This window comes from Bombina bombina, chromosome 1, assembly GCF_027579735.1.
Source record: "Bombina bombina isolate aBomBom1 chromosome 1, aBomBom1.pri, whole genome shotgun sequence".
Taxonomy (NCBI): Eukaryota; Metazoa; Chordata; class Amphibia; order Anura; family Bombinatoridae; genus Bombina; species Bombina bombina.
Window position 1 is genome coordinate 1,001,291,416 of NC_069499.1, and position 20,346 is coordinate 1,001,311,761.

The 20,346-nt window shown below is 38.3% G+C and overlaps 1 protein-coding gene across 1 annotated transcript in view; it reads right to left on the minus strand.

Annotated features, from left to right (window-relative positions):
• The window catches only part of NECAB3 (N-terminal EF-hand calcium binding protein 3), a 386,730-nt gene that overhangs the window by 116,613 nt on the left and 249,771 nt on the right, over positions 1 to 20,346 (minus strand). The window contains exons 6-8 of the mRNA XM_053712842.1: positions 19,252 to 19,388; positions 12,364 to 12,470; positions 12,209 to 12,288 (exon numbers count right to left, since the gene is read on the minus strand). Coding sequence (XP_053568817.1) covers positions 12,209 to 12,288; positions 12,364 to 12,470; positions 19,252 to 19,388 — 324 coding nt within the window. The remainder of the gene's footprint in view (positions 1 to 12,208; positions 12,289 to 12,363; positions 12,471 to 19,251; positions 19,389 to 20,346) is intronic.

Genomic DNA, 20,346 nt, shown 5'->3' on the forward strand with positions numbered 1-20,346 from the left:
GTGGCACTGCACATGCCCACACTTGTGCAATGTTACATTTCTGCAAACCCGGGTGGACAGGTTCACAAAAGCGAACCTTGTCCGTCCAGGCTTTATTAAATGGGGCCCTTTGTTGTAGTAATCAAGTATTTACATACAATGCTCAAGTGGTAACTAATGTTAATAAAATATTTAAATGGGAGCTCAACAGAGAAGGGAAACTCTCATTCTTCCAATTGAATGTCAAATAGAAGTCAATTACACATCCCCAGTGCCAGCACCTGTCTGTTTATGCTATGCTCATACAATATTCAGCATCTAAAAGAGGTGGAGCAAATAAAATGCAATGGAAGAGGTCTTCTTCAGTGTGGTCCCTGGGTCTTATGATGGATTATACTGATATAATCCCTTTATATAAATTGTAATACTGATTCATATAAAATCTCCCTATATATTCTCCAATTGTTACAAATGACCTCTACCTATCATTTTGCACAATCCATCATGTACCATAAAAAGATAGTAATATTAACTACAACCCATCAGCTTTTATTAACATAAATCAAGTACATTTATACTTGTGTTGCTGCTAAAATAAATGATCTCAGAATGAGAAGGCTGTACCGTGTCTATACTCTGATGAAGTGCAAATGACTGCTTTGAAAATAAGCTCATTTGGCCGTAACAAATCAGTTCCTCATTTCCTTCTAGCTGTAATACACATGAATAGGGTTTCATTTTTGGCCCATAATGTTCTGTTATTTTCAAACATGCTGGGGAAGCGCCAGTGTAGAAGATCAGGTTTTATTTCATTAGATGGTTTTTTTTTCTGGCTACAAACAACCTTATACTTTCTGCAACACAATAAGAAACTATTTATCTTGCAGAAATTAAATTGTGGTCAACTATTTTCTTTTAATCTACCTATTGTTTTTATTTGTAACATTATTGTTTTTATTTGTAACATTATTGTTTTTATTTGTAACATTATTGTTTTTTTAATAGCTCTTCAGATAAGCACCTGATATAATATATCAGCCACATTATCTTTCTATATTCTCCTGTCACTTCATATAAGAACCTTTTTTTTTTTTACTCTTTTTAAAGGACAGAAAGAGACTCCAAAAGCCACAAAAGTAAATTAAAGGCTTTTTGTTTCTTAAAGGAACATTTCAGCCAAAACTGGAATGCACACAGTTGCATTTCAGTTTTGAACACAAGCAGTTTTGCAAAATAAATGTATTGGCAAAAATGCTTCTAGTAAGGGCTGTAGCTGTTCCAAGAGTGTACTTAAGTATGCTCAGTGCACCAGCATTTTAAACATAGCAATGCTCAGTGAGTCTAAGGTGCCTGTATCATCAGGCATGACTCAGTTTGCATCATTGCTGACATCATACAAGTCCCACTGCTACAGAAAAATGCAAACACTAACATAGTAGTAACTTTTACTAGAAGCATTTTTGTCAATATATAAGTGAATATATATAAATGCAAATATGTTTCTATTCAAAGACGTAATTCATCTATGTGCATTTCAAGTTTGACGGGAGTGTTCCTATAATGCTTGCATTTGCAAAAATGTATTTTGAGAAAATTTGTCACAGGTATTGTGGACATGAATTATCAGTCTAGGGGTGCCATCTGGCCCACTTTCTAGATATCCTGACTGCAACTCAATCATGACTCTAAAGTTCTTGACCCCCATAGGCCACCTCTATTTACTCTATATTACAGATGGCTGAGTAAACGCTTCTGCACATTTGTTAACAACAATAAATGTTAGTCACATTCATTTGCTATATGAGTCAATTACACTTGATAATGTGTTCCTGAAATTGATTTTTGCTTTCCGCCCAAATTGGTTGTCTAGTTTCTGGAGAAATCTCTAATGCAAAATGTATTTCTTAGTTAAAAGCCTGCAGCCATAAACACCATTTCAAAAGAAAAGTTCCCGGATAGGCCTATTTTCAAAATAGAAACTTGGAAGTCATCCTAAACTGACAGATACAATAGACATTTGATTTCACACCTCAGTAAAGGTTTTCCCATTAACCCCTTTGTTCACTATGAAAGGGAAATAATAATTTACATGTGTAACGTCAACCTATTCTAATCTGTATCCATCCTAACACTGATTAACCATCTGAATGCCATTTGCTTGGCATGATAGGCATACTAGAAAAATGTCACATCAGGACCCGAACATCTACAAATGGCATATAGCACTGTTTGCCTAACAGGCCAGATTTTGAGGATATCTGAGCTAGAACACAGGTGAAATAATCAGCTGATTAGTAAGCATGTTTATTTTACCTGCTCTCACCCAAGGTAATCCTGAAAACTTGGCCTGTTAGGCATATAGTAATCTCTTTAAGTGAATGTTTGATTATAAGTCACACTCACAATATTGCCATTGTCTCTAACAGAGCAGGCATCTTCATAATTGGGCTTTAAAACGGGATCGCCCAATCGTTCATTTCAAAGGAACCTATTGCAATCCGTTTCCATCCTCACCACTGCTTAACCATCTGGATGCCATTTGTATGGTAGCATGATGGGTTTACTGGTCACGATTGCTCAATCAGTATATTCTCACTTTTAATATTTATCACGTGTTTATATATTTATATATATATATATATATATATATATATATATACATTTCCTGTACAAATGACAGCACTCTCAGGTCTTTTTTCAAAATGAGATCAACAAAATTCTCTTTTTTAATGGAACGTTTTCGAGGAGCTTGTCCCCATCATCAGCATCATGCTGATGATGGGGACAAGCTCCTCGAAAACGTTCCATTAAAAAAGAGAATTTTGTTGATCTCATTTTGAAAAAAGACCTGAGAGTGCTGTCATTTGTACAGGAAATATTTAAGGCATCATAGCACCCAGGCAGACGACCTTTGGAGGGTATAACCTGTGTGGTATGGACGGTATTATATATATATACATATATTTATATTTTTATATATATATATATATATATATATATATACAGAGCCATCTTTAACACAGGGCAACATTTTTTTATTTATTTTTTGGTTCATGCCAGACTGCTGATGTCAGTCCTAACACACACAGTCAGTCCTAATACTGTCACAGTCAAAAGTTATCTGCTTATATTTATTTGTGAGAAACTGTGCCAGACCGTGCCGGTGTCATGTGACATGTCAAGCTAGTGCCATGTGCTGTTTTAGGTGTGCACTGTGCAGCACTGAATGCTAAGCCCTAACTCAGCATCCAGCCAATCCCACTGCTTAAGAGAAGGTCCTGCTGGGGTTACCACTATTACCAGGTAACTGCTCTGGTGGTGGGGATTGTTCAGGGTAGGGCTTACTGTAGGCGCATGCAGCAGAAAGCTGGAGCGACAGGCACGTGAAGATTCGAACATCTGTGCAGCTACAGACATTGCTCTCTTCAGTCTGCTGGTCCCCTTAGCCCTGCTCTTTCTGCTGTGGCCCTCAGATCAACTAACTGAAGTTTGTTAGGGGAACAGTGCTTTGTAGAAAGGTGTCAGTGGGAAGAATAAGTGCACACATGCCCCTCCCCATGCAGCATCATCCAGGGTGAGAGGGAAAAGACATGTGCTTCTGTGGCTGATGTATAGTGTAATGCTGATAATTCACATATTAAGGTAAGGTTTATTGTTAAAGATTTTTTTCTCTCTTTTTCAGATTTTACAGCTTCCCATAGTAGTTCTGCTGTTCTAGTCAGTAAACTTATATTTGTCTGCACTTCCATGCTTTCTCCTCAGTCTTTACCTTGCTTTGCTCCTGTTGGTTGCCCTAAATCTCTTTAACCAGCCATAAATCTACTTAACCAGCTAACCTCACACCAGAATCACATCGAAAAGCATCAGCTTGATTAGATGATCCATAGCTGATCTTTTTCTCCCCAAATGTCAGGATTCCCCCTAACAGGTCAGACACACCTCAGTATACTGCACAGTGAACACATACTTTGTATTTTTAATATTGGATTATATAGAGTGTGTACATACATTTGTGTGTGCTCTGTAGTGTGTGTTTGTGTGTACATATGTATGCTCTGGAGAGTGTGTGTTTGGGTGTACATGTGTATGCTCTGGAGAGTGTGTGTTTGGGTGTACATGTGTATGCTCTGGAAAGTGTGTGTTTGTGCGTACATGTGTATGCTCTGGAGAGTGTGTGTTTGTGTGTACATATGTATGTGTATGCTCTGAGGAGTGTGTGTTTATGTGTACATGTTTATGTGTATGCTCTGGAGAGTGTGTGTTTGTGTGTACATGTATATGTGTATGCTCTAGAGAGTGTGTGTTTGTGTGTACATGTATATGTGTATGCTCTTGAGAGTGTGTGTTTGTGTGTACATGTATATGTGTATGCTCTGGAGAGTGTGTGTTTGTGTACATGTGTATGTGTATGCTCTGAAGAGTGTGTGTTTGTATGTACATGTGAATGCTCTGAAGAGTGGGTGTTTATGTGTACATGTGTATGTGTATGCTCTTGAGAGTGTGTGCTTATGTGTACATGTATATGTGTATGCTCTGGAGAGTGTGTGTTTGTGTGTACATGTGTATGCTCTGGAGAGTGTGTGGTTGTGTGTACATGTATATGTGTATGCTCTGGAGAGGGTGTGTTTGTGTGTACATGTATATGTGATGTGTATGCTAAGGAGAGTATGTGTTTGTGTGTACATGTGTATGCTCTGGAGAGTGTGTGTTTGTGTGTACATGTGTATGCTCTGGAGAGTGTGTGTTTGTGTGTACATCTGTATTCTCTGGAGAGTGTGTGTTTGTGTGTACATGTGTATGCTCTGGAGAGTGTGTGTGTTTGTGTGTACATGTGTATGCGTATGCTCTGGAGAGTGTGTGTTTGTGTGTACGTTTATGCTCCGTAGTGTGTGTTTGTGTGTACATGTGTATGTGTAAGCTCTAGAGAGTGTGTGTTTGTGTATACTTGTGTTTGTGTATGCTAAGGAGAGTGTGTGTTTGTGTGTACATGTGTATTCTCTGGAGAGTGTGTGTTTGTGAGTACATGTGTATGTGTATGCTCTGGAGAGTGTGTGTTTGTGTGTACATGTGTATGCTCTGGAGCGTGTGTGTTTGTGTGTACATGTGTATGCTCTGGAGAGTGTGTGGTTGTGTGTACATGTGTATGTGTATGCTCTGGAAAGTGTGTGTTTGTGTGTACATGTATATGTGTATGCTCTGGAGAGTGTGTGTTTGTGTGTACATGTGTGTGTGTATGCTCTAGAGAGTGTGTGTTTGTGTGTACATGTGTATGTGTATGCTCTGGAGAGTGTGTGTTTGTGTGTACATGTGTATGTGTATGCTCTGGAAAGTGTGTGTTTGTGTGTACATGTGTATGCTCTGGAGAGTGTGTGGTTGTGTGTACATGTATATGTGTATGCTCTGTAGTGTGTGTTTATGCGTACATGTGTATGCTCTGGAAAGTGTGTGTTTGTGCGTACATGTATATGTGTATGCTCTGGAGAGTGTGTGTTTATGTGTACATGTATATGTGTATGCTCTGGAGAGTGTGTGGTTGTGTGTACATGTATATGTGTATGCTCTGGAGAGTGTGTGTTTATGCGTACATGTGTATGCTCTGGAGAGTGTGTGTTTGTGCGTACATGTGTATGTGTATGCTCTGGAAAGTGTGTGTTTGTGTGTACATGTGTATGCTCTGGAGAGTGTGTGGTTGTGTGTACATGTGTATGTGTATGCTCTGGAGAGTGTGTGTTTATGCGTACATGTGTATGCTCTGGAGAGTGTGTGCTTGTGCGTACATGTGTATGCTCTGGAGAGTGTGTGTGCGTACATGTGTATGTGTATGCTCTGGAGAGTGTGTGTTTGTGTGTACATGTGTATGTGTATTCTCTGGAGAGTGTGTGTTTGTGGGTACATGTGTATGTGTATGCTCTGAAGAGTGTGTGTTTGTGTGTACATGTGTATGTCTATGCTCTGGAGAGTGTGTGTTTGTGTGTACATGTGTATGTGTATGCTCTTGAGAGTGTGTATTTGTATGTACATGTGTATGTGTATTCTCTTGAGAGTGTGTTTGTGTGTACTTAGATATGTGTATGCTCTTGAGAGTGTGTGTTTGTATGTACATGTATATGTGATGTGTATGCTAAGGAGAGTATGTGTTTGTGCGTACATGTGTATGCTCTGAAGAGTGTGTGTTTGTGTGTACATGTGTATGTGTATTCTCTGGAGAGTGTGTGTTTGTGGGTACATGTGTATGTGTATGCTCTGAAGAGTGTGTGTTTGTGTGTACATGTGTATGTCTATGCTCTGGAGAGTGTGTGTTTGTGTGTACTTGTATATGTGTATGCTCTTGAGAGTGTGTGTTTGTGTGTACATGTGTATGTGTATGCTCTTGAGAGTGCGTTTGTGTGTACATGTGTATGTCTATGCTCTGGAGAGTGTGTGTTTGTGTGTACTTGTATATGTGTATGCTCTTGAGAGTGTGTGTTTGTGTGTACATGTACATGTGTATGCTCTTGAGAGTGCGTTTGTGTGTACTTAGATATGTGTATGCTCTTGAGAGTGTGTGTTTGTATGTACATGTATATGTGATGTTTATGCTAAGGAGAGTATGTGTTTGTGCTTACATGTGTATGCTCTGAAGAGTGGGTGTTTGTGTGTACATGTGTATGTGTATGCTCTGAAGAGTGTGTGTTTGTGTGTACATGTGTACGTGTATGCTCTGTAGTGTGTGTTTGTTTGTACATGTATATGTGTATGCTCTGGAGAGTGTGTGTTTGTGTGTACATGTGTATGTGTATGCCCTGAAGAGTGTGTGTTTGTGTGTACATGTGTATGTGTATGCTCTTGAGAGTGTGTGTTTGTGTGTACATGTGTATGTGTATTCTCTGGAGAGTGTGTGTTTGTGTGTACATGTGTATGTGTATTCTCTGGAGAGTGTGTGTTTGTGTGTACATGTGTATGTGTATGCTCTGTAGTGTGTGTTTGTGTGTACATGTATATGTGTATGCTCTGGAGAGTGTGTGTGTGTAGATGGGTTAGGGGAGTTTGTTATGTTAGGCATTCCCTTGGAATTCATGAAAGTGATCATTTTGCTGTACAGTGGCTGTCTAAACAATAAATATATAGTGAATATCCCAAAACTGGTGAGATGCTTTTAGGGGGCCCAAAATAAATTTTTGCACCGGGGCCCTGTAGACATTAGGTCCGCCACTGATTTTTACTATGTGATGCTGTGCATTGCATTAAATATTTCTGTACTTAAAAAAAGATATATAGATAAATTAAAAAAACGACATTTAATTAAGTACACCGAGATTACGAGTTTTGCATTAACAGGGGTGCGTTGCTAACGAGCCTTTTTTTTTTCACCGCTCACTTAAGACAACGCTGGTATTACAGGTTCTTTTAAACCTGGCGTTAGCCGCAAAAAGGTGAGCGTAGAGCAAAATTTAGCTCCACATCTCACCTCAATACCAGCGTTGCTTACGGTAGCGATGAGCTGGCTAAACGTGCTCCTGCACGATTTCCCCACAGGAAACAATGGGGCAGATTCAGCTGGAAAAAAACCTAACGCCTGCAAAAAAGCAGCGTTCAGCTTTTAACGCAGCCCCATTGATTCCTATGGGGAAAGGAATTTTATGTCTAGACCTAACACCCTAACATGAACCCCGAGTCTAAACACCCCTAATCTTACACTTATTAACTCCTAATCTGCCATCCCGACATCGTCGCCACCTACATTATAATTATTAACCCCTACTCTGCCGCTCCGGACACCGCCGCCACCTACATTATCCCTATGAACCCCTAATCTGCTGCCCCCCAACATCGCCGAACCCTATATTATATTTATTAACCCCTAATCTGCCCCCCCAACGTCGCCGCAACCTAGCTACACTTATTAACCCCTAATCTGCCGCCGCCAACGTCGGCGCCACTATAAGAAAGTTATTAACCCCTAAACCTAACACCCCCCTCATATAAATATAATTTAAATAAATCTAAATAAAATAACTACAATTAAATAAATTATTCCTATTTAAAACTAAATACTAATAGTTACATTTGTATCTATCTTAGTGTTTATTTTTATTTTACAGGCAACTTTGTATTTATTTTAACTAGGTAGAATAGTTATTAAATAGTTATTAAATATTTAATAACTTCCTAGTTAAAATAAGTACAAATTTACCTGTAAAATAAACCTTAACCTAAGTTACAATTACACCTAACACTACACTATCATTAAATTAATTACATAAACTAACTACAATTAAATAAACTAAAGTACAAAAAACAACAAACACTAAATTACAGGAAAAAAAAAATTACAATTTTTTTAAACTAATTACATCTACTCTAATCCCCCTAATAAAATAAAAAAGCCCCCCAAAATAATAAAAATCCCTACCCTATACTAAATTACAAATAGCCCTTAAAAGGGCCTTTTGCGGGGCATTGCCCTAAAGTAATCAGCTCTTTAACCTGTAAAAAAAAATACAATACCCCCCAACATTACAACCCACCACCCACAACACACCCAACCCTACTCTAAAACCCACCCAATCCCCCCTTAAAAAAACCTAACACTACCCCCTTGAAGATCACCCTACCTTGAGACGTCTTCACCGAGACGGGCACAAGTGGACCTCCAGAGGGGCAGAAGTCTTCATCCAATCTGGGCAGAAGAGGTCCTCCAAGCGGCAGAAGTCTTCATCCAGACGGCATCTTCTATCTTCATCCATCCGGAGCGGAGCGGGTCCATCTTCAATCCAGCCGACGCAGAGAATCTTCTTCAAACAAAGTTCAAGCGAAGAATGAAGGTTCCATTAAATGATGTCATCCAAGATGGCGTCCCTTGAATTCCGATTGGCTGATAGGATTCTATCAGCCAATCGGAATTAAGGTAGGAAAAATCCTATTGGCTGATACAATCAGCCAATAGGATTGAAGTTCAATCCTATTAACTGATTCAATCAGCCAATACTATTGAAGTTCAATCCTATTGACTGATCCAATCAGCCAATAGGATTGAGCTCACATTCTATTGGCTGTTCCAATCAGTCAATAGAATGCGACCTCAATCCTATTTGCTGATTGCATCAGCCAATAGGATTTTTCCTACCTTAATTCCGATTGGCTGATAGAATCCTATCAGCCAATCGGAATTCAAGGGACGCCATCTTGGATGACGTCATTTAAAGGAACCTTCATTCTTTGCTTGGACTTAGTTTGAAGAGGATGCTCTGCGTCGGCTGGATTGAAGATGGACCCGCTCCTCTCCAGCTGGATGAAGATAGAAGATGCCGTCTGGATGAAGACTTCTGCCGCTTGGAGGACCTCTTCTGCCCGGATAGGATGAAGACTTCTGCCCCTCTGGAGGTCCAGTTGTGCCCGGCTGGGTGAAGACGTCTCAAGGTAGGCTGATCTTCAAGGGGACAGTGTTAGGTTTTTTTAAGGGGGGATTGGGTGGGTTTTAGAGTAGGGTTGGGTGTGTGGGTGGTGGGTTTTAATGTTGGGGGGTACTGTATTTTTTTTTACAGGTAAAAGAGCCGATTTTATTATTTTGGGGGGCTTTTTATTTTATTAGGGGGTTAGATTAGGTTAATTAGTTTAAAAAAATTTTAATTATTTTTTTATTTTCTGTAATTTAGTGATTGTTGTTTTTCATACTTTATTTAATTGTAGTTAATTGTAGTTAGTTTATGTAATTAATTTAATGACAGTGTAGTGTAAGGTGTAATTGTAACTTAGGTTAGGATTTATTTTACAGGTAAATTTGTACTTATTTTAACTAGGTAGCTATTAAATAGTCAATAACTATTTTATAACTATTGTACCTAGTTAAAATAAATACAAAGTTGCCTGTAAAATAAAAATAAACCCTAAGCTAGCTACAATGTAACTATTAGTTATATTGGAGTTAGCTTAGGGTTTATTTTATAGGTAAGTATTTAGTTTTAAATAGGAATTATTTATTTAATTGTAGCAATTTTATTTTGTTTTATTTAAATTATATTTAAGTTAGGGGGGGTTAGACTTAGGTTTAGGGGTTAATAAATTTAATATAGTAGCGGCGACGTTGGGGGTGGCAGATTAGGGGTTAATAAATGTAGATAGGTGTCGGCGATGTTAGGGACGGCAGATTAGGGGTTAATAAAATGTAACTAGTGTTTGCGAGGCAGGAGTGCAGCGGTTTAGGGGTTAATATATTTATTACAGTGGCGGTGGTGTCCGGTCGGCAGATTAGGGGTTAAAAACTTTATTTAAGTGTTTCCTATGTGGGGAGGGGGGCTCGGTTTAGGGGTTAATAGGTAGTTTATGGGTGTTAGTGTACTTTGTAGCACTTTAGTTAAGAGTTTTATGTTACGGCGTTAGCCCATAAAACTCTTAACTACTGACTTTTAAATGCGGTAGGAGTCTTGACAGGAGAGGGTCTACCGCTCACTTCTTCCAAGACTCGTAATACCGGCGTTAGGCAAGTCCCATTAAAAAGATAGGATACGCAATTTACGTAAGGGGATTTGTGGTAAGCTCGAGTCGCGGAAGAAAAGTGAGCGGTGAGCCTGTACCTGCCAGGCACGCAATACCAGCGGGCTTTAAAAAGCAGCGTTTGGACCTCTCAACGCTGCTTTTTAAGGCTAACGCAAGACTTGTAATCTAGCCGTTAATTAATTAATTCATTAATTAATTAATAAATATATTTAATTTATCCACAGTGGAGGAATTTATATATTTATTTACTTATTAGTACTGCTTAGGTCCAGTTTCACATATTGCAATTTCTTTCATATTTTTTTAAAAATGATTAGCCCAACAGTGGACACTGCTGGGCTAATCATTTTAAAAAAAAATATAAAATAAATTGATTTAGCTGTTTTTTTGAGATGTTTGGGTAGAGAGCAAAATTGCATGGGCGGGTGGGCCCAAGAAAATGTTTGCCCAGGGTCCATTCAATATTAAAGACGGCCCTATATATATACAGTGTGTGTGTGTATATATATATATATATATATATATATATATATATATATATATATATATATATATATATATATATATAATATATATATATATATATATATATATATATATATATTTCCAACATCTACATAGAAGATGTTCAGGCTACATTTTATGTACTTTGAGATCCTGACTTACTGAAGGAAAGTTTGTCTTGCCCACGGATACATTACATAAAACGCTAAGACCACATTCACATGTTGTACTACAGGGTTTATCAGTCTATTGCCCCTTGCACTGTGTGCTTAGCTCTTCCAGATGATCCCTATTACTTGATTATTTTGTTCAGTTTATTTGCTTCTTATTTTAACGCTTTGCGGCCAGGCAGTACCAAAATTATTTTTCACTCATTTATATTTCTTCATAAAACTCTTCCCTATAATTTTTTTCCTAATGATCCTATTTATTTTTTCTTTATATTCTTTCACTGCCATAGGCAGGCCAAGATGTATGGGTTGCTTTAAATCCTGTATAATCACATACTTAATATTGGCCATTATTTATTAAAGATGTACAATAAAGTTTACAAAGACCATTTAAAGGGAAAGTAACAGTATACACCTTTCCTTTAAATTAAATTTCTTGTCTTGCTATAAAATAACATATCAGCCAAGTGTAAAGATTTTTTTAAAATTAATCTTGTTTGCTGCAATTCTTTTTTTTTTAAATAAAAACTCCACCCACCACTTGCCTTATGCCTTATTTGGAGGAGCCAATCCAGGATTAAAGGGACAGTTTACTAAAAAAAACTTTCTCCACTTTAATTTGTTCACAATGATCCACTTTACCTGCTGGAGTGAATTGTTTATAAGTATTTCCTTTACCCTTATATTGGCATTTGAAATAGTTGATTTAGCCTGTGATAGCCCCACCTATTCTGAAAGTCTCTGGCCTTAGGACCAAGCTATAGATAAACTGTGTAAAAACAGCCAGCAGAATAAATTGCACCACCAGTTGGGGGATAGAAGAGTTGCTAAAAAAAAGTAATTGGAAACACATTAAGGGAAAACCTTTTTTACAGAATACTGTCCCTTTAAGTCTGCAGACAATAAGGCTAGCCAACGGAATAATGATAGTATTTGAATTGTATTGTTTTATGCAGTCTTTTATTTCTTATAGCCAATTTGGTAAATATATGTAGCAGAACTCAACAGGGTGCATTTCTTGTCCTTTTAAATGCTAGATAACTTTATGTGAACGATACAGACAATTTGTCATATCTTACCGTATACTCCAGTTTGTCAATGAGCTGCTGCAAGCGGCTGATCTGTGCAGACCACTGACTGTCACTTTCAACGGGCAAACCTGATATGACAGGGAGATGTCAACACCATAGTTACATGAGAAAGCTTGTAACAGAACTAGAGATATGCAACTTACCTGTGGTTAGAATACCAGAATAACGATCTGTGGGGCAGGCAGACTTCTGGGATTTACGGTGGCATCTGCGGCCCACCCTCTGGGGTTCTGTCTTCTTAACATCCTGTCTTGGGGAAGATAAAGTATAGGAAACTAACCTTACATGCAAAATAAATAGGAGCACTAAATACCCTATACAAGCTATTCTATCTAATACAATATAATAAAATGTGCATATATTAGTATAAATAGCTGCATGCACCAGAAGTTATAGGCTCTAATTCCAAGTCAAATTTAGCCCTATGGTTGCAACACCTCACAACTAGGGACACTTATGAGTTCCACATGCTGCAGGGTAAGCAAGGAGGAACATGTATTGTGCTGTTCATCAGCACTATTCATGTGATGTCCAGAGGCACAATACATGTTCCTCCCTGCTTACCCTGCAGCATGTGTAACTCATAAGTGTCCAGGAAAACATGGCTGAGGTGTCAACCCTACTCACACAACACTGTGAATGAATATTGGAGCACAGATGAGTCAACAATATTGAGTTTAGATTTAAAAATCCATCTGCTCTGGTCCCACAAGCACTTTACAGAATTGCAAATCTCACTGAGCTCTGAGAAAATATCAAGAACAAACCAATTTGTTCAAGAAATTGTTTAGAGTGTGTAATGTTTGCATTACTGACCCTACACAAGAATGTGTTTAACTCTTGTAAGGGGGTTAAATCATCGATAATGTCCCTCTTGAACATTGTAGCTCTTGTGCAGAATATAGCCAGTAATTGGCAGGTCATTCTGCTCAGACACTGCAAGTCTTAAAAAGATAGGAAAGTCAAGATTAAACGTGCTTGATTCCCATACAGCTTGTCATTTTAAGACACTTTAAATTCACTTCCTTTTTAAATTGACTTTGTTATTTTGGTGGTTGGTCTGTGGTTAAAAAGAATATGTACATATCCTTCACTTCTGGGAGCTAGCTGGTGATTGTTAGCTACACACAATTATCTCTTGTCATTGATTCATCCAATGTGTTCAACTAGCTGCCAGTAGTGCATTACTGCTCTGAAGTTGACTTTACAGGGATTAAACACAGTTATATTCAAGCAATATCATAATAAAAGCATTTTATTTTTTATCTTTTTTTTTTTTTACATAGGAGACAATACTGAAAAAGAATTTGTAAAATCATATCCCTATATGCACTGCTACATAAAAATACAGAACAAAAAAGTCTAAATTAAAAAAAGTTGCTATATTATTGACTACTACATTGCACTTTGGGTTGCTACCTCGTCCATGTTTTCCTGGACACTTATGAGTTACACATGCTGCAGGGTAAGCAGGGCAGAACATGTATTGTGTTTCTGGACATCACATGAATAGTGCTTATAAAGAGCACAATACATGTTCCTCCCTGCACACCCTGCAGCATGTGTAACTCATAAGTGTCCAGGAAAACATGGCCGAGGTGGCAACCCTAATTGCACTGCATGTTTCTTGCCTTTTCATCCAGAAATGTAGAGCGCTCCCTTTATCAACCTATTAAGCAATGAATCATCTAGCTGCAATCAACTGTGCAAGAAACCTTGCAGATCTGACAGATTTTGTTGTAGCAGCCTGTTGTCAAGACACATTTTTATTGAATCTGGGCCATTTACTTATATTGGATCATCTGTGCGTAAGTAGATAGAATTGAACTCCCACTCTCTATTGTTTAATATCCAACAAAAAAAGGAATGACTTGAATTTAAAAAAAAAGCGTTGAAAGAAGAGATTTGTGTTATTTTTAAACATGTTGAATCATAATTATTTAAAATAGTACTTTAATTCCACCAGGTTAACATATCTCAGTAACAGGTCTTTAAAAAAACTTGGATCATTTCCATGGTAACACACTTTATCTAAAATTAGACATTAGAATGATAGGTAAGGAGAGAGATTGGGGGATGAACAAATGCTATCTAACTATATTTTTTCTGGGAGGCCCATTCACAGAGGTTACACACATCACAGTAGCACCCAAATAGTCTCACTGGCCTAGATTCATTAATGTTTTGCTGTGTCTGTGAGCTTCTTAGTATTGTAGCTGACAATGAAGATTTAAAAGGGTTTAAAACCCAATGTTTTTATAAATCAGATACTGTAGATCATACAATTTTAAACAAATTTCCAATTTACTTCTATTATCTAATTTAATTAATTCTCTTGGTATTCTTTGTTAAAGGAGCTATAATGCTTTACTTGGAGCTAGCTGAAAGCCAATATCAAGATGCATATATGTGCAGCAAACAATCAGCGTCTCCTGACCCTACCTAGGTATACCTTCCAACAAAGGATACAAAGAGACAGAAACAAATTAGATAATAGAAATAAATTGGAAAGCTATTTGACCTTGCATGCTCTATTCAAATCAAGAAAGAAAAAAATGGGTTTCTTGTCTCTTTAACCTTACGGACCTTCAAGAAAGAAATGTTTAATCTTCAAAGGGAAAATCACTCTTACTTGAATTTCCTCAAAACACCTCAGTTATTTGTTCCAAGGCTACCTAGCTCTGTCAGAAGCCTTTTTAAATATAAAATTGCCAAAAATATGGCTGCCTTGGAACTCAATATAAACTTACAATAAACCATAAGCTATACTGGTATCTATTACTATCTTGTACTGATTTTTATGAAATAAATAAATAAATACAAATGCTTCATATTCACACAGAAGCCAAGAACAGACTGCCTCACATAATTAAAAGTAAATGAAAGTCAAAATTAAAGGGACAGTATACACCAATTTTCATATAACTGCATGTAATAGACACTACTATAAAGAGGAATGTACACAGATACTGATATCAAAATCCAGTATAAAACCTTTTAAAAACTTCCTTAGAAGCAATGTTGATGAGGTTAGACTAGGACACCCAGTGAAAGTGGCTGGGAACACCCCCCCCCCCTTTCCTGCATATGAGATCTGTATACATCTAAAACTTTAGGGCTTGGTTAGGAGTCTGAAAAGCAGCACGTTATTTAAATATAAGCAAAACTATCCATTTTTACAAAAACACTATAAATGGATCATCTACAAAACATTTATGCAAAGAAAAATCTGGTGTACAATGTCCATTTAAACTTTCAGGATTTGGAGAGAAAGCATAATTTTAAAAACTGTCCAAATTATTTGATATATTTTATCACACTCATAAGACAACCTCAGGAGTTCGCTTGGAGCAAAAAATTTGTATTCTATTTTATTTCACATTTAAAGAATAATCTGTGCTAGTGTGCTTTATATTTCTCGCTATTTCTCTTTTTTTTTTAAAGGGACAGTCTACTATTTTTTATTGTTTGAAAAGATAGATAATCCCTCTTTTATTCATTCCCCAGTTTGTATAACCAACACAGTTATATTAATATACTTTTATCTCTGTGATTACATTGTATCTAAGGCTCTGCAGACTGCCCCCTTATTTCAGTTCTTTTGAGAGACTTACATTTTAGCCAATCTGTGCTAAATCCACAGGAGTGAGCACAATGTTATCTATATGGCACACATGAACTAGCACTGTCTAGTTGTGAAAACTGTCCAAATGCACTGAGCTAAGAGGTGGCCTTCAAGGGCTTAGAATTTAGCATATGAGCCTACCTAGGTTTAGCTTTCAAATTTGATGACACAAGAAAATCGGAAAGTTGTTTAAAAGTGCATAACCTTTCTGATTCAAGAAAGTTTAATTTTGACTAAGTCTTATTTTGAGTATTGCAAGAATTGCTGTAATAATCTAATAAATTATTTTGTTCGTTTTGGAATTTTATGTATTACATCTTATACTCGTGTTCCTTCGGTTCCATAGCTGAAAGCTTCTGGTGAGCCAATGCAAGAAACATACGGCTAGATTTAGAGTTTTGTCGGTAACGACCCGAAAAGCTAACGCTGGCTTTTTTCTGGCCGCACCATAAAAATAACTCTGGTATTGAGAGTCCACATAAAGGCTGCGTTAGGCTCCAAAAAAGGAGCGTAGAGCATATTTAACGCAGCTTCAACTCTCGATACCAGAGTTGCTTACGCAAGCGGCCAGCCTCAAAAACGTGCTCGTGCACGATTCCCCCATAGAAAACAATGGGGCTGTTTGAGCTGAAAAAAAACCTAACACCTGCAAAAAAGCCGCGTTCAGCTCCTAACGCAGCCCCATTGTTTGCTATGGGGAAACACTTCCTACGTCTGCACCTAACACTCTAACATGTACCCCGAGTCTAAACACCCCTAACCTTACACTTATTAACCCCTATTCTGCCGCTATTACTTTGATCGGAACAGCCAATAGAATGCAAGCTCAATCTGATTGGCTGATTGGATCAGCCAATCGGATTGAACTTGATTCTGATTGGCTGATTCCATCAGCCAATCAGAATATTCCTACCTTAATTCCGATTGGCTGATAGAATCCTATCAGCCAATCGGAATTCGAGGGACGCCATCTTGGATGACGTCCCTTAAAGGAACCGTCATTCTTCAGTTGGACGTCGCCGGATGAAGATGGGTCCGCGGTGGAGGTCTTCAGGATGGAGCCGGTCCTCATCGGATGAAGATAGAAGATGCCGCTTGGAAGATGATGGTTGCCGGTCCGGATCTACTCTTCTTCCCGGATAGGATGAAGACTTTGGAGCCTCTTCTGGACCTCTTCAGCCGGATGATGGATCGCCAGCCCCCGCTTGGGTTGGATGAAGATTTTGGAGCCAGGACGGATCGGTGATACCTGGTGAGGTGAAGACAAGGTAGGATGATCTTCAGGGGCTTAGTGTTAGGTTTATTTAAGGGGGGTTTGGGTTAGATTAGAGGTATGTGGGTGGTGGGTTGTAATGTTGGGGGGGGTATTGTATGTTTTTTTTTACAGGCAAAAGAGCTGAACTTCTTGGGGCATGCCCCGCAAAGGGCCCTGTTCAGGGCTGGTAAGGTAAAAGAGCTTTGAACTTTAGTAATTTAGAATAGGGTAGGGCATTTTTTATTTTGGGGGTCTTTGTTATTTTATTAGGGGGCTTAGAGTAGGTGTAATTAGTTTAAAATTGTTGTAATATTTTTCTTATGTTTGTAAATATTTTTGTATTTTTTGTAACTTAGTTCTTTTTTATTTTTTATACTTTAGTTAGTTTATTTCATTGTAGTTATTTGTAGATATTGTATTTAATTAATGTATTGATAGTGTAGTGTTAGGTTTAATTGTAGATAATTGTAGATATTGTATTTAATTTATTTAATGATAGTATAGTGTTAGGTTTAATTATAACTTAGGTTAGGATTTATTTTACAGGTAATTTTGTTATTATTTTAACTAGGTAACTATTAAATAGTTCTTAACTATTTAATAGCTATTGTACCTGGTTAAAATAATTACAAAGTTGCCTGTAAAATAAATATTAATCCTAAAATAGCTACAATGTAATTATAATTTATATTGTAGCTATATTAGGATTTATTTTACAGGTAAGTATTTAGCTTTAAATAGGAATAAGTTATTTAATAAGAGTTAATTAATTTCGTTAGATTAAAATTATATTTAATTTAGGGGGGTGTTAGTGTTAGACTTAGCTTTAGGGGTTAATACATTTATTAGAATAGCGGTGAGCTCCGGTCGGCAGATTAGGGGTTAATAATTGAAGTTAGGTGTCGGCGATGTTAGGGAGGGCAGATTAGGGGTTAATACTATTTATTATAGGGTTAGTGAGGCGGATTAGGGGTTAATAACTTTATTATAGTAGCTGTGCGGTCCGCTCGGCAGATTAGGGGTTAATAAGTGTAGGCAGGTGGAGGCGACGTTGAGGGGGGCAGATTAGGGGTTAATAAATATAATATAGGGGTCGGCGGTGTTAGGGGCAGCAGATTAGGGGTACATAAGGATAACGTAGGTGGTGGCGCTTTGCGGTCGGCAGATTAGGGGTTAATTATTGTAGGTAGCTGGCGGCGACGTTGTGGGGGGCAGGTTAGGGGTTAATAAATATAATACAGGGGTCGGCGGGGTTAGGGGCAGCAGATTAGGGGTACATAAGGATAACGTAGGTGGCGGTCGGCAGATTAGGGGTTAAAAAAAATTCTTTGAGTTGCGGCGATGTGGGGGGACCTCAGTTTAGGGGTACATAGGTAGTTTATGGGTGTTAGTGTACTTTAGGGTACAGTAGTTAAGAGCTTTATGAACCGGCGTTAGCCCAGAAAGCTCTTAACTCCTGCTTTTTTCTGCGGCTGGAGTTTTGTCGTTAGATTTCTAACGCTCACTTCAGACACGACTCTAAATACCGGAGTTAGAAAAATCCCATTGAAAAGATAGGATACGCAATTGACGTAAGGGGATCTGCGGTATGGAAAAGTCGCGGCTGAAAAGTGAGCGTTAGACCCTATTTTGAGTGACTCCAAATACCGGAGGTAGCCTAAAACCAGCGTTAGGAGCCTCTAACGCTGGTTTTCACGGCTACCGCCAAACTCCAAATCTAGCCGATAGTCAGCTGCTAGCTCCTGCAAAAGATACCAAGCGAACAAAGTACATTTGATAATAGAAGTACATTGAAAAGTTTAATTTTGTTAAACGTAAGTTATTCATCTTTTATTGTGCCGTCAGCCTTACATAAACCTTTTATATGAGATGGAAAATTATAAAAGTTTCAAGGAGCAAAATATTTCTTAAATCATCTTACACAGTATATTTTATATATTTATGTATATAGAGTATTTACTAGAGATGTGCATTTGGCAAGTTCTCTGAGTCAATGAAGGACAAATTATTGGTTCATTCATTCGTTTGTGCCATTTGGCACCAAAAAAAAGGTATAAGATATAAAGGGGTCCGACCACTTATTAGTACCAACTTCCCCTGTCCAATGCTACCATAGTATTAGTAGAACCAGTAGATAAATTAGCTACCTACCTTTCACAGCCAGATTGGATCTCAATTGTTTCCAGGGCACACTCCAGCGAGCTCTGCAGGGAATGTAACTGATTCATAGTCTCCCGGAGAAGGAAGCGTGTCACAAACTGTTCCGTCTGGGAGGAATGATCATAATCCTAGTATAAAAATAGTGAGACAAATAATAAGTCATCAGTTATTAAGAACAGCAAACTTAATTTATTTACTTTGTTAAAAATATTTTAATCTGGGAGGCGAAGCTAACAGCAGAGCTAGTTGACACAGCAGAGCGGAGCTCCAAATATAATAATTATTTAAACATATTATCCCACCCCATTTAAGTACAAAGATCCCCTTTTTTTACTTTCCTGACCCCCGCTAACAAATCGAGTCCTGATTTGGGTCACTGGAGGATGTCACAAAGGTGACGGTGTTTAACTGCATGTTCCTGGGTCATCATAGTGACAAGACAGTACACTTGGCAATCAGAGTACAAGGATGGCATTGGTTCCTGATGTCCAGCTTCCAGCGTACCGAAAACCTAAGGGAGCTTTGTAGTGCCTGGACCCGACTTGTGCCCTGGACCCGCTCACCTCCTCTAAAGTCAGAGAGAAAGCCTGCGAAAGCGCGCCATCTTAGGTGAGGGGCCTTGCTGACGCATAGGAAGACCGACGGAACAAATCAAGCAGCAGAAGCTCTGAAATACATTCCAAAATAGCCACAACTCCTATCATACGGGCGTAGATCAGATAACGGGGGCAGACCCACTGACATCTAGACCGACTCATCAGGCTTGGAGGGAGATCATGGAAAGCCCTGTGTCACTTTTGGAGTGGAGAGAGATAGAAGTTATCTGGGCACGGTGGTCACAGTGAGCCTTGGGCTGCAGCATCACCGGAATCTAGCTGGTCAGTTCCGGACCCCCAAGTAAGTGGAAGGTACTTTGAGCACTTTACACATACTAACAGAAAGAGCTCTGCAAACACTGAAAGGAGCCTGGGGGCACAGTTAGCTGTGCAGGAGTTTCCAACAATCACAACCCACAACAGAGATAAGTAGCACTGCCTTAGGGTTACGATCACTCCTTTGTATATTGAAGCTGAGGTGTGGGGATCT